Source organism: Juglans microcarpa x Juglans regia, chromosome 5S, assembly GCF_004785595.1.
Source record: "Juglans microcarpa x Juglans regia isolate MS1-56 chromosome 5S, Jm3101_v1.0, whole genome shotgun sequence".
Classification (NCBI taxonomy): domain Eukaryota; kingdom Viridiplantae; phylum Streptophyta; class Magnoliopsida; order Fagales; family Juglandaceae; genus Juglans; species Juglans microcarpa x Juglans regia.
The window spans coordinates 11,010,966-11,026,202 of NC_054603.1; the positions used below are offsets into that span (position 1 = coordinate 11,010,966).

A 15,237-nucleotide genomic window follows, 5' to 3' on the forward strand; every position below is an offset into this window, starting at 1 on the left:
GCCTCAATCAGGATAATCTCAAAGTTTATAAGTAGACAGATAAAATAATAATATTATTTATTTTAAATTCTATCATTCGTGATATAATTAATATCATAATTTTAAGGTCCGGTTTAGATGTTAAACTGAATTGAAATGAATTGAATTCTTTATGAATAATAGTAATTAGTTAAGATGGTGGAATGAGTTTTTTAGGATTCAACTAAGATGAATTTAGATGTATTTAAATATTAAGATGAATTTAAATATATTTATGAAAAGTTAAAAAAGATCGTAGATTCTGCGTAAAATAATTTTGAGTTGAAAATGTTGTAATGCCATATGTAAAGACGAGTTCATGAGTTAAACTAAGTTTATGATTTAAAAGTTATGATTCAATTTAAAATTAAGCTGAAGTGTCTAAGTTAAAAACGGAACCAGTGACTCGTCCAAAAAATAAATTTTAAATGGTTCCATATTGGTAAGTTAATCTATGTCTCTTCCCGACACATGACACCCACACCCGCACAAGCAGAGACGCACAAAAACAGGCTGTTAATGTCGGAATATTCTGTCCAAAACCAGACAAAGCTGCAACTCTGTTTGAAAGCAGTAGTGGCACATTCAGCTTCCTGCAAATTAATCATGGAGGAGAGAACCAGAACAAAAGAGCAGTTTACTGCAGCATTCACACAATATAAATTAATAAAGAAAGCCTGATAAAAAGTCAAAAACTTCAATTACACGCAATTAAACAACAACAAAAAACCAATCATAAGGAACCCATAAAACCAAATTCAGTTTCTTATTCCGGATTTTTATATATCTATTAATGAATGACATTAATCCCCAATTGCTAAAATAAATAGATAAGAACAAGTGAACATGAACAGTGCCGAATGAAAGTATTTTCCTTTTCACTACCGCATAACATTTCTTTGAAAAAAAAAAAAAAAAAAAAGAGTAGTCGCGGCCTTGCGGCCATGGATTAATACAGGTAATGGTATAGACTCATAGATTAAAGCAGTCGTCACGTTTCCAAAAAGCCAGTCATTCTGAGAATCGAATTCCGAACATGGCTTAAATCCCGGCCCTTGAGAGTCCTCCCGTTGCCGGTGCAAAGCGAGAACGCCATTTTCCCGGCGATTCGCCGCTCTATGATAACGTGGGGAGGTACCATTTCCCCGTCTTCCCTTGCGTCGTCAAGGTCATCGCTAACCAAGCGGTGGAATATTCTATCCGGGATACCGAGGGGAGGCGAGTTGGCCATTCTCTTCTCGGTGTTGGACTTCTTGGACTTGTTATGGCGACCCATTTGATCTTGGGAATCTGAGAAAGCACTGTCTTGGTTGAGTTGGTGATGCCGCTGGTGGCGGTGGTCGGGAAAAATGACGTCGCATTCTTGGAGTTCTTCGAGCTCCTTGGCCATGGGAAAATGAAAAGAGAAATTGAAGGAAAGAAAAAGAGGTTAGAATGGAAGAAGGGAAATGTGGTGGGGGGTTTTTATAGTGGGGAGAAGGCAAATCGTGCTGCGTACAACTGATTGCTTGCGACTTTGTGTTGCGAGAGATGGCGTCACCATAAAGGCGTTGAGTGTGATCCCATATCTCTCTCTCTCTCTCTCAAAATAATTCGTGTATATGAGTTTTTTGTCAATGTTTTCTCTGGTTTTAGTCGGCTGCACAATACAGCTCTTTACTTACGGCTCACGGATTGTGCTTTTGTTTTTGTTTTTGTTTTCGTTTTATTATGACTGCAGCTTGTGTGGCTGATGCATTGACTTGACTAAATCGGCTCAGCTTTGGTTGATCAGGTTTTAAATTTGGTCATATTTATGTTTTAATATTTTTTTTTATAAAAGTAGAATTTGTTATATGTATTTATATTTTTATTTATAAGAGTCATTTATTAGTTTTCTTTTAAAATTTAAATTCTAATAATTTTTAATTTATTAATAACTGACATTTAGATAAGTAAATTTTTATTAAATACATCTAGCATTTTCTATAAAAGTATATAACTTCAATTCAAATGTCTTTTAATTGAAAAAAGTCACAATTTCAATTTTCCAATCAATCATTTACCAAAAGCTTAGCGAAACGTAAAAACATATATTAGGTTGTAATGGGTGTTGTACTAGAAATCTTATGAGATAGTGTAAAATTACTTCTCAAGCATTGCTTGAAGAATTGGGAATATAATAGATGGAAACCAAGATTAATCAATACCTCAAAGTCTAAAGTCAATTACATGTTCAAATTTGCCTCTTAATTAAAAGCTTTGACTAATGAGAAAATTAAGGCCAAAGTACAAAAGAAGTTTATGTATAAACAATATTGAATCGATCGATATAATTTTTTGTAGGAATTCTTGCGATATATTTTGGAGAAAGCTAGATATTGCTACGCAAAGTCTATAATATTTATTATTATTTATATGAATTTCTTAAAATTTTATTTATTCTTCTCTAAAAAATAATAAGAACTTAGAAAGATAATTACGATTGCGTTTAAATAGTGAAGTGCTATCAGATATTTTATAAATATTGTAAAAAAATAATAATAAAATATTAAATAGTAGGTTATTCTCACTTATCCAAACTAACCCTTAAAAAGATTATTGGAAACAAAAGTAACATGTTTTGGGCTTTTTTTAACCGGAAAAAGACAAAAATAGAGTTTGTAGGGTTTAATAAAGCCGGGGAGCCGAAGCCTAGCCGAACCAAACACAATTCACCAAATGATTGTGTAAAGGAAGGAAGGCGTAGCCGTAGCCGTGAAGCTATTATTAATTATACATGTATATACGGATAATTAATAAAAAAGGTCCCTACAGCTCGGCGCACCCGACGGATCCGGCTCCGCGTTGGAGGTGGTGCTGGGGTCCACCTAATGTCATCCACTGCTGCCACGAATGAATTTTCGAACACGACAGACCACTAGATATCTTACACGTGGGTGGGAATCTCAATAATTATCCTGAGTTGCCACATTTGCCGCGTTTTTGTTTACGTGTAAATTAAGTACACCCCGTACTAATAGGAGGGAGGAGTAGAGGGTTTTCATCTCCTTGTTCTTCCTTCGAAGTGTGTGTTTATATCTACGTGCATTTTTAAGGAAGCAAACAAAGACATATAAAAAGTCAAGGGAGAGAGATAATGCTGTTTTTTGGACTACAGAGAGAGATCTCTTTTCCAGTATCCACAAAGATTTCTATTTTTATTTTTTCAAATTCTTCTACTTATTATTTTTACCCCCACATATTTATTAAAAAATAAAAAATAAAAAGATAAAAAATAAAAAATAGATGTGTAATGTAAGGATAATAAGTCGAATTTTTATTTTTTATTTTGCAAAAGTAAATTTTTTTATTTTTAAAATGTTTTTGCGTTCAAAACTATTTTTTTTTCTATTTTTGTTTGTTCTTAGGTCTTTCTATATTAAAAATATTTTGATACTTATTTTTCATTTGAACATTTTTTAAGATTTCGTTCGTAAGGGTCTTTCTTTCTTTTTATTTCTTTGATAATATTTTTAAAACAATTTTATACTTTTATTAATCCTTTCCAGGGCGTAAATTGACAAAGTTGAAAATCCAAAGAGCAAAAAGATAGTCAGTCCTACATGAAAACCTGAAGACCTTCTTGTAAATCTAAAATTTTTAGTATAAGAGACGGGATTATTATAGGTTTTAATTTAAAAGTTTTCATAGATATTAATGAGTTTTTCTACTCTTCATCTCTACACTACACACCTGTTAAAAAAATAAAAATAAGTGTGTGATGTAGAGAATCTAGAGATGATGAGTAGAATTTTTCGATATTAATATGATGAAAAGCTGTATTTTTCCTTTTCAGTGCAAACATGTACTGTTTCATAATTGAAGTTTGGGATCTATAAGATTAATTAGATTATGGCCCATTCTTTGGGTAGCAAGGTATTCTCAAGAATTCTAGATATTTCATTCTCAAACATTACTTAAATATAAAAAAAAAAAAAATTAATTTTTCATCTAATCATTATAACGTTTCCAACATTCTAAACAAAACACAAAACATAAAACTTTTTAAAATTTTAAAACAAAAATAATATTAAAAAATAATATTCAAATAATTTTTTAATTTTATAACATTTTTATTCAATTTTTTCTCGCTCATTTCTCAAAATCTAATAAAACATTTTAACTCAAACTATTCCAATATTATTCACAGATATTCTAAAATATTCAAAGTTTCCAGACTAGCCTAAGGTCTTGTTTGGATTAAAAAATTATCTCAACTCATCTCATCTCATTTTATCTAACCATTATAACTTTTTTAAAATTTAAAAAAAACTATATAATAAATAATTTAATTTTTTTAAATCTCAAAATAAAAATTATATTATAATAATATTTTATATAAAATTTGACTCTCATCCACCTCATCTAAACTCATAAATTCTTAAAACCTAATTCTTGATCTCTTTTTGGCCAAAACATGCATATATTCTTGTTCTCGTTTTAGTCAAAAGATGCATATTTATTACACAGTACGGTAGGAAAGATCAATTGATCTATTACTTGAACAGAACTGTCAAGGTATATATATATACACACTAGCAGTTATATAACGTGCAAAACACGTTTGTCCATTTATCTAATTAAAAAAAATAAATATAAATAGCAATCATTATTAGAAACAATCATTTTACATACATAATGTGTCATCATCTAAATCATATATCTCTCAAATCTAAAAAAAGAAGAAGTAAAAAACTAAAAGTAATCATGTATTGAGTGCAAAATGTGTACTGCTACAATAACTTCTCTCTAATATTACTCAATTGAAAATGATGTATAAAAAAAAATAATATGATGTGTAAAAATAATATGTTTTTTTAAAGAAAATTAATTAGTTAATAATGTAATGTACAGGAATAGGAAAATAAATTTTAACAAGCATCATAATGATAAAAAAACGTTACAATAATATAAGTAATATGAAAATTAAAAGATTTTGAATATTTTAATAATAGTTTTCTTAACAAAATATATGAATTGTGTAGAATTCAATCACAATACTCAATGACCCAAGGAGCACTGAAAAAATACAGAATCTTTTATTTCTATATTGCTCACATTTTTTCATTATTAAAATCTCTTTTATTTTAAAAATTTCAAAAATATTATAATGGTAGAAAATCATTTTATCTAAATAATTTTAGTTAATTAAAAATATGATGAGATTTAAATTATATTAAAAACTCTAATTATTTATATAATTTCTCTCTTAAAAATATTTAATAAAATTCTATCATTTATTTTACTGTTTAGTACTGTTCATTAATGTAACACTGTTATTACTGTTCACGAGCACTGTTAGGGCAGGTTTGGGCGCTCAGATATCTCATCCCAAATCTCAAACTGAGATGAGACATATTTCCCAAACAATCACTTTGAAGAATACTCAGAAATCTCTCCCACTGTTTAAAACATCTCAATACTGTTTATAGACATGACATTAGGTCTGAAAAGCAGCGTCTGTCCCCCTCCCACATTACTCCCCCCAGCGTTCATCTGTGCCCTTCTCCTTTCTCCACGAAAGGCTTGCGCCGTCCCCCAAACAAACTAGCCCGTAAAACAGACTTCTCCCTCTCATGCGAAGGCCAAAAATCGCCCAGAAATCCCCCAATCGCAAAATCGTCATCCATTCCGAATATGTGTTTGGAACGACGCCATCGATAAAGAAAAATCCCCAGAAATACTTGTATCAGATCATGCCAATCGATTGGCGTCCAGTGGGCTGACCCACGAAGATCTGAGATTTCTCACATTCTGGTGGAGGAGGTTACGATGAAGCTCACAGATTCTGCAGAGGTAGGCAACTTCACAGCCCCTACTTTCCCTCTGCCCCATACGGCCGTGCGAATCTCTGAACATTTTCATGTCAATCAAGCAGGCTATTGTTGACATTGACCAAGTTGAATCTCAAAGCCCTAAACAAAGGCTGTTCTGTAGAGTGAATGGTCACTGAGCTGACCGCTGCTGCTCAAAAATAGACGTTTCGAATATTGCAACAGTTGCAATAGGATTTCTCGTGAGGATGATACGGTTGGCTCTTATCGAATAGAGGACAATGGTGTATAAAAGAGCAGCGGGAAATAGAGAGGAAGACACTCATATGAAGCGAATCAACCCTCGCACTGGATTCCAGAAATCTCCCCGTCGTTGCCTCCATAACTGGACCGCCACGAGTCCTAAGACTCGGTCATACCAGGTGAGTTTCTCTGCAACGACCCATATTGAGAAGTTTATGTTGTTGCATTCTACGTCTACATTATGAAATACTGGAATTAATTCTAGCGTATTATCATATATATACTAGCTGCCATCGTTGTGGGGTATGGTCATTCCTAGTTTGGTTTTGTTTTCCGTGTAACTATTGTAAATGTGTGATTGTGATTTCTTTAGAAATACACACTGTGAGTTAGGCATGTTATCCATTGATAAGTGTACTCTGATTGGGATTCTGGGATTGTGATGAAGTCATTGTGATCTGGGTTAAACGGAAATCTTTTACAGTTTTGGTGAAATTTCCTCTATCATTGTGCTTCTGTGCATGTGTTTAAAGTAATCCATTGCAGGGGAAAAATAGGTTGGTAGTTGTAAACAAATGGAACTGCAGCCCTCCGAATACATCACTGCAAAACAGAACATGTTGATGTTCTGGTTCAGTACAAAGCCTTAGGTCAAATGATGCAGATTTATTTTTTTAAATTTTAATAGAGGTGCCTTTGTTCTGTGATTAGAGCTGGAGAGCTTTGAATTTATAGGGATCTAATTTGGTATATTTCCTGAAAGACATTCATTGCTTAGCGTCTGATCTTGCCTGTCTCTTGCAAGGGTGAAAACATGTTATCTTTAATAGGGTTTTATTTTTCTGGATGGACGTTTGCTTAATTGATTTTGCTCAATTATGAGAATTTGAACTTAAAACATTCATTGATCCAACACCCAACTAGAACTATCTTTCACTTGTTAGCTGCTAGGCACGTATACAATATTGTGCTTGCAGTTATACTAATTTAGGTCATGCGTACTGTCCATATTGTACATATATTAGGTAAATGTTTTTGTCTAAATGATTACGAAAACACCTAATCTTTTGACCATTTCTTCGCATGCAGATATCACAAATAATATATATATGAAGTGGTTAATATCATGGCATGGATTCATAAAAATTCTGACTGAAAAATCTAATTCAGCATGAACGATCTTTCATCCATGCTTTTCTTTTTCTTTCTTTTATTTGTACCAAAACTGGAGTTAACAGCTGGGCAAGCAAACACATGACTCCAGTACGTAATTAAAGTAGTACTGCATGTCGTTAGTAGTCTATCCTCTGTCCAAATTGGTTTGATTTTTTTTATAACCATTTGAATAAATTAGGCACGGCCTGTAGATCTTTTGTACCTGGTTATTTAGTTCATTGTTTGTTTAATGGCTAGTTCCCGTCTCGTTTTCTTCTTGTAGCGTTATTACTTGAGGCGTTGTACGACTTCATCCTCTCGACAGGTATTGGATCTTCTGCTTTATACACAATAACATATTTGTAAAGTATAAGCTGAGACATAGGTTGCAATGTATAAACTACATCCCTGGCGTCCTTATATATGAAATTAGTTTCAGGGATCAACTTTTGTTTAAAAATTTATGAAACTGTCATATTTCTGTGCTCATGTTCAGTGTTTTTATATTGTTTCATGCATGGGCCAGACTAGATTATATTGCCATATCCACGAGCTACCCTGTTCACTTAATCTACAGTACATTAATATACCAATAGTTCGCACAACATCTTCCCATGCATGAGTATGAAATGTTTTTATTATTTCCATGTTAACTGTGTTTCGGGTGTTAGATCATTCTACCCTAAAAATATAATTGTCCATAAAGGAAAACTGCATGTTGAATGTGGTCTAAGCCATTTCAGCGCCCCCTATTTGGTTTCAATATAAAACGTCCTCGTTTGAAAATATATTAGAAGCATATGGACAATGATACGATCGAAACTCCACGTGATCGGGATTTATGGAGTGATGGGTTTGAGGATGTCCTCGTTGACCTCTTGTACCAAGACACCCTCATGGATAGATTGAGAGGAGGGAGGATTACAACCGCTGATAATCTGAGGCTTGCTGAACGACTGTCTGCTATTGGCCCAAAAAAATTCAATTGTGACCAAGTGAAAGGGAAAATTGGGAGGCTTAAAAGAAGACAACGCGAGTTTACTGATCTTATGAAACAAACCGGTTTGGGGTGGGACCCAGAGAGGAAGGCACCAGTTGCTAGTGAGGAACACTGGGCGAATGCTATAAGGGTACGATCTATATTTGCTCTACTGTGTTCATTTTCCTTTTGGAATACATATTGTGATTCTAATTAATGACAATTGATCATGTTAGGTTCGTTCATCATGGAAACATTATAAGACCCATGGATGTCCAAAGTATGAACTGCTTTGCGCAATTTTTGGTTGTTCAGTTGCCACTGGGACAATGGGGCGGGCATCGACCGATCCTGCCCCAGATAGTGACGATGAGCGGTTTCTTCAGAAGGAAATGCAAAATCCTGGGCAACCAGTGATTGATCAAGAACCCTTGCATTCACACAGACCATTCTCTGCCTCCTATGCCAGCGGGTCTCGCAGACGACAAAGGGGAGGGCCGCCATTTCAAAACGATGCCCTTCAACAGCAAATGAACGAAACCCTTGATGAAATTAAACGTAGTAACGACGCGAGACGGAAGGCTGCTGAGGACGTCATGGAGTCGAGCAAGTCAAGGAAGCGAAGTAAAGGCTTTGGCACTAGCATGGAGTCGGACGGAGCGTTTGATCTCCAGATGCATTGTATGAAGTTGTTGGAAGAAGTACAACCTACCCTACCTCCTGATCAATTTAACAAGGCCTTTGACCGTTTATTGAGCACTCGGGTCCAGAGATCGTTCATTTCAATCTCGGATGAACGCAGAAGTCAGTGGGCTTGGAGTCTAATTTGATGGTGACGCCGAATGTCATTTGCCACTCCTGATCCTACAATGGTTTTGGAGCTATTACCATGTTGGATATGGAACTATCTTATTAACCCTCTTATCAATTTAATCATGCATGTCTTTGAATTATTTTAGCCTTCATTCTGACATTTCACAAACTGTTGAGGAGGTTATTTTAGGCTTTATGAACTTGTTGGATATTGTTGTAATTGTGTATGGTACGTTGAGTATATTAATGGTTATTGTGTACGTGATCATACCAATATTTTCTTTGTGTTGCTTAGTGAGATTTGAGAGTATTGGAAGAAAAATGGATGATGAATATGGTAAGCTTAGGATATGACAGGTTTTATGATAGTCACATACATGTACCTTGATATTGTGTTTGGCAAATTATAAATGTTGTTAAGAAAATAAAGTTTGGGAAATTTATAATAGTACTTTGTCATTGTCCCACCGTGATCCAACCCTTGCAAGGTTTTTGCAACTCATCTATATTTCATAATATTTTTATGCAGTGGATGACAGCAGCTAGACGGATCGTCCATTATGAAATGCCTACACCTTTGGATTAATTTATTCTCCAAATATAACATGTAAGAACTCTTCTTTCCATCACAAGCGGTAATGAACCATGAAACCAGCTCTGCGGAAACCCGATCGATTGAGACCAACAGCGAGATAGACGATACTTCGTCAAGTATCTCTCATAACAGTGAGGCGGATGAGTTTATGCGGACATATTCCTCTAGTGGAGATGAAGCGGCAATGCAGGAGGTAAACCTTATTAATGTGATGTACTCAACATCTCAGAGCTGGGGGCGTCGGGTTCTAATGCCCCACCACAATATAGGTCTACGGGGAAACCAATATATTCAAGCGGTGTTGAATGGAAACCCGGCGAGTTGCAAAGAGATGTTTCGAATGGAAGTACCTGCATTCCGGTATATATGCGACCTGCTACGGGGGTCATTAATTATGGACCCTACAGAGAGGGTCTCAGTGGAGGAATCAGTAGGCATTTTTTGCCTACTCGTTGGCCATGCACAGGGCCAACGCATCGTAGGGGACCGTTTCCAACATTCTAGCGAAACTATTAACCGACACGTTGTGACGGTGATGCGCTCGCTACATGAGCTAGGCCGGACCGTGATTAGGCCGACACACACTCATGGGGTCCATCCTTACATTGCGGGAAACCATCATAATTACTGTTCACACAGTTTAATACTGTTTATATTTATAGTCACTTTTAAGTTAAAATGAGATATATATCTATATATATATATTTTTTTTTAGAAATAACAAGGTTTATTGATTTGAAAGTCCTAAGAGTACTTTTTGATCATAAAGAGAACCACAAATTTTCAACAGAAAAATTAAATGGCAGAAATGTCTTAAGTCAAAATTGTTTAATTTAGGCGCATTTATGGCAACAAGATAATTAAGGGAAATGATGAGTTCCATCATGGTTTTTTTTTTTTGAAGAAAAACTTTATTTTCAAATTTTTTAAAAAAAATTGTTTAATTTAGGCGCATTTATTCTCAAGTTACATAATCTAATTTAGAAGAAAAAATTTAAAATTTAAATCTTACAAATCAAAACTTACCATTTAAGTGATCATATGTATAATATGATCAATCCACACATCGATTTAAGAATATAATAACTGATTTGAAAAATAAGTATTTTAAAATTGTCAAGAAGTATATATATATATATATATATATATATATATACATAAATTATAATCAAAATAAAAGTTAAAAATTTATCAATCACAAAAATAACCTATTGTAGTGGTCCATTTAGAAAAGTCTATATGCACAAAGGGCTAAGGACGAATATATATGAAAAATATATAAACTAATTAAACTAAAAATATGTATAAACTAGAAGATGTGTAATATTGGCTGGCCTTGAATATAGAGAAAAGATAATTGCAGTCATGAGTGCGCAAACGCCATACAATCACTTTGAAAAATAATAAATAAATACATGACTTACATGAAAAGAAATTAATTTTTTAATAGTAGAGCATGTTATTTTTTAAAACAACTGTACGACATTTGCACATTCCAGAATTATATATAGCATTACTCTTAAATATAGTAACAAAATCATTCCAACCCAATTTCTTAATGCATCCAATTTTCGTTTACGCAATACAAGATTTTGAAAATCTTTCATAAAATAGAAAAAACTTACGATTTAATTATCTACCCCCTAAAACCTGAAACGAAAAAGGACACTCGATCTCTTCCTTCTATCGTGTGGCTCCAAGTTCCAACAATCCCGAATCTGTTTCCATTGGGAGAAATGATTAGTCCACAATTTGCTTTTACAATTGTATACTAGATGAAGAATAGGTTTGTAAATAAACTTATTTTTAATGAAGTGGCCGACATGCTTGTATTGATTAATTGTGAAATGAATTCTAAAAGAGTTGTACTACTTCTTTCATTACCGCTCATTTGTTCTTATATATTCCAAATGCACCCATGCTTTTTTTTTGTTTACTTAATTGTTAAGAAAATGATTATTAATAAATTTTTATAATTTCTTAAATATTTAAAAAATATGTGAAAGAAAAAAAAAATTAAATTGTTATGATTGGTCCAAACTATCGGTACCTTTTATCGATATCGATAGCAAGACTTACGCACAAAACTCTCTCTTTAAAGCACACAAGACTCTCTTTTAGTACTACGGCTGACAACGAAAGCCCCGAACCCCCAACTAGACTATATCATCAAACACACACGTTACAGACTTCCAACTATCACACGATTGAACACTAAACAGTCATAAATTACTTTTTGTGATGCCATTAGACGGCCAAAAAAAAAACAAAAACAAAAACAAAACTCCGTCACACGGATATGCCAATGATCCATACGATCCAACAGGCAATATATTCTTCTATTTTAAGTTAAAGTTGTTAAGTGCAAAATACATAGAATATATATGAAAGTAAAAGATAATTAATAGAGTAAAAAATATTAGAATGAAAAATATTAAAATGGTTAAGAAAACACGAAAGAAGAAAATGGGGATGTAGATGAATTAATAGAGTACGTATGTATAATTTTATGTTAATGCCTTGACGTATATGCACTCTTCAGTGAAAATGACTACTGGAGGGGTACTGTTTCTCCTACTGCAGTTTTGGTTTCTAATCCATACACGCATGATATTAATTCTCTATATATAAGTCTAGAACATATCATATACGTACGTTAATAGTTTTGAATTACGACGGGGCAGACAATGACTTCAACCTCATCTTTGATGATGGTGGGTATTAATATATTATATGTTTCATGGATTCGCATGCGTGTGTATATATATAATATATATATATATATATATATATAAATGTTCTTTTATCTCTCATGGTTTTTAAGATTCCGTACGTGAATATAAGCCACGTAACTTAATTAGGTTGAATCATTATAACATAATTATTTTTTAGTGACGGTTTGAAAATTGAGACCATCCCAAACCGCCACTAAAAGGCATTTTTTGTGACGGTTTTTGAAACCGTCACTAAAGACAGATGAATTTTTATTTTATTTTATTTTATTTTATGTTTGAACAAAGAGCAAATTTACATTTGAATGTCACATATACGTTCGAATACTGTGGCTACTTACGTGTGAGCGTGAAATGTTTTGGCGCCAATGTTTGAATGTTAGCAAGTAACGTTCGAACGTTAATTGTAAATTTAAATTAAATATGACTCTAATTTAAAAATTATGTAGTTTTTATGGTGCATTATTTGCGAACAAGTCTAAAAAATTGTAATATATATTTATATACACACAATTTGTAAAATATAAATATATATTTATATATACATGTATAAATATTTATATATTTATGTTCATATATATTTGGAGTGCAATGATTTAGTATTAAGGTTGGAAAATCTAACATTAAAAAAGATTGAGAATTGAAATTAAAAAACAATAGATATATTAAATAATATTATTCCTTACATATATTAAAAGAAAAATATAAAATACGATAGAATTTCGTAAACAACACTCAGACGAACACGTTGTTCATGAAATTCATACTCCGTATCTCCTCAATCAAACTATCAACCTTCTTGTTGAGGATACCTACACGATGGGCTATCTCGATGACAGACTTCTCTACAACCACAATTTGTCGATCGATATGTGCAGTCAACTGTGAGATCACCGCATTAACCCAAGCAGGCCGTGCATCTCCCGTATATATACTTGTCGGCTGCTGACTACTACCCATACTAGGCCTGGGCTGAGTCGGAGGAGCTAGATCCACTACAGGGGGTGGCTGACGTTGACGATACCCCCTCGCCTGTCTAATGCTACGTCGATGCATGCTCATGTCGAGGGGGTTTGTCTGATCTGTGACTCGCTCCTTCGGTTGGAGTGGCACTCTCCGAGCAAGTAATAGCCTGCTGATGATGACGTCGTATGGGAGGTTGTCTGTGAAAACGATGCTCGTCTCGTAATAGATCCTCTCAAAGATGCGCAATGGCAAATCGATGAGATTTTCACGTGCCACTCATATAAAAAACTATGCCCGAGTCTAACTAAATGTGGTCTTATGTGCCACATGATCTAGGTTTGTTGCAACAATAAGTTGCAAAATGTGAAAGAAAGGTAACATATGTATTTGGTTGAATGAGTTTTTCCTCTCGATCTGTGTGCGGTCTCTCCTGGTGAGGATGTAGAAGTCCTCGTCTTGATCATCATCTCGAGCCTCACGGTCAATACCCTCATCCTCTGACCGGTCTGCATCTCTAGCATTATCTACTAGCCAGTTGGGCCAATAGATGATGCAGAAGTGCCTACATCTGCATCGAATGTGCCATGTATAGATGTAGATGTGTGAACGATGACTGTCTTGCCAGTCTGAGAGTCAACTGTAGTCGATGTCTCAACTACTCAACGAATCCCGAGTAGCTCGGCGATCACATCTGGTGAAATCTCAAACGAAACACCGCGTATAGTTACGGTGTGAGAGGATGCGTCTTGAGACATGAAGCACATCCCCAAATAGAACTCCCGAACCATTGAGAGCTATACTTTACCCCTCAATGTGCATATATTTCCCTAATCTCTACTGATGAACATGTCTCTGAAGTTCGTCTGCTTCCATCTGAGCTCGTCGAACTCATTAAGCAGGCATTTCACTCCACCATAACAGTACGAGCCCCGATCCGAGTGGTGTCCTCAATGGCTCATTTCCTCCCTTATTTCCTAGTATGCAAAGGATGAGCCATATCCTGAAAATAAAAATGAAAAAAAAATTATTAGTACTATTGATGCATTTTTTGTATTAATTTTAAACTATTTTGCATTAACGTTCGAACATAATATAACTTGATGTTCGCACGTTTTATCTAAAGAAAGATGCACATTCTTTAGATAAAAAATATAATAATGTTCGAACATAATATAACATACATGTTCGAACGTTAAGGGCATAACGTATAAGAATTTTGAAATGTGTTGCGTTCGAACATTATGCCTTTCAGTTCAACTGTATGTTTTTTTACGTTTGAACGTAAAATATTGACTTCTGCAACGTGGAAAGCAAAACGGTGGATAAATTAAAAGGTTGTACGTTTGAACGTTAACATTAAACGTTCAAACGTAAATGCATTGAAAAGTAATGTTCGAATGTACAAAATATACGTTTGAACGTGGAAGGCATAACGGTTATCTAATTGAAACGTCGTACATTCGAACATTCTATCAAAACGTTCAAACGTTTCGATACAGAATGGCTAAGTCGACTTAACCATTAACAAAAATCACGTACCACAGTTCTAAGTGGCCAAATGCCACCATAGAAATGATGTATACATTTAAAGAAATTTTTTTATGGTAACCATTTGGCCAATGACAACCCGTGGTGGCTGGAAAATGAAGTTGAATCCGGTCACTACTAATGTTCGGTTTATACAAAATCCTACTAAATCTTAAAAAAAAAAAACATGTACGAGGACAAAAGAGGGATGCGTACCTTTTTGTGACGGTTGTGGTAGAGTTTGACGGCAGAGGCGACGATTTGAGAATGACGTTTCCCGTTTCGGTTTTGGGCTTATATATACGAAACGTTCGAACGTCATTCTAAGTAACGTTCGAACGTTTGGCGATTTAATTCTCAAAAGTATATTAATAATATATTTTATTATTAATATATGTTATATATTATAATGTA

General features: G+C 34.1%; 2 protein-coding genes across 2 annotated transcripts; one reads left to right on the top strand and one right to left on the bottom strand.

Moving 5' to 3' along the window:
• Positions 1 to 872: 872 nt before the first annotated feature.
• On the bottom strand, positions 873 to 1,502 carry LOC121266861. Its single transcript, XM_041170704.1, has 2 exons — positions 1,361 to 1,502; positions 873 to 1,300 (listed from the first exon to the last, which is right to left on the bottom strand). Exons 1-2 carry the CDS (start codon positions 1,406 to 1,408, stop codon positions 1,010 to 1,012), a joined length of 339 nt encoding a protein of 112 aa, XP_041026638.1. The 5' UTR covers positions 1,409 to 1,502; the 3' UTR covers positions 873 to 1,009.
• A 6,509-nt stretch (positions 1,503 to 8,011) lies between these two features.
• On the top strand, positions 8,012 to 9,020 carry LOC121267091. The gene is made up of 2 exons (XM_041170968.1): positions 8,012 to 8,341; positions 8,427 to 9,020. Exons 1-2 carry the CDS (start codon positions 8,012 to 8,014, stop codon positions 9,018 to 9,020), a joined length of 924 nt encoding a protein of 307 aa, XP_041026902.1.
• The last annotated feature ends 6,217 nt before the right edge of the window (positions 9,021 to 15,237 follow it).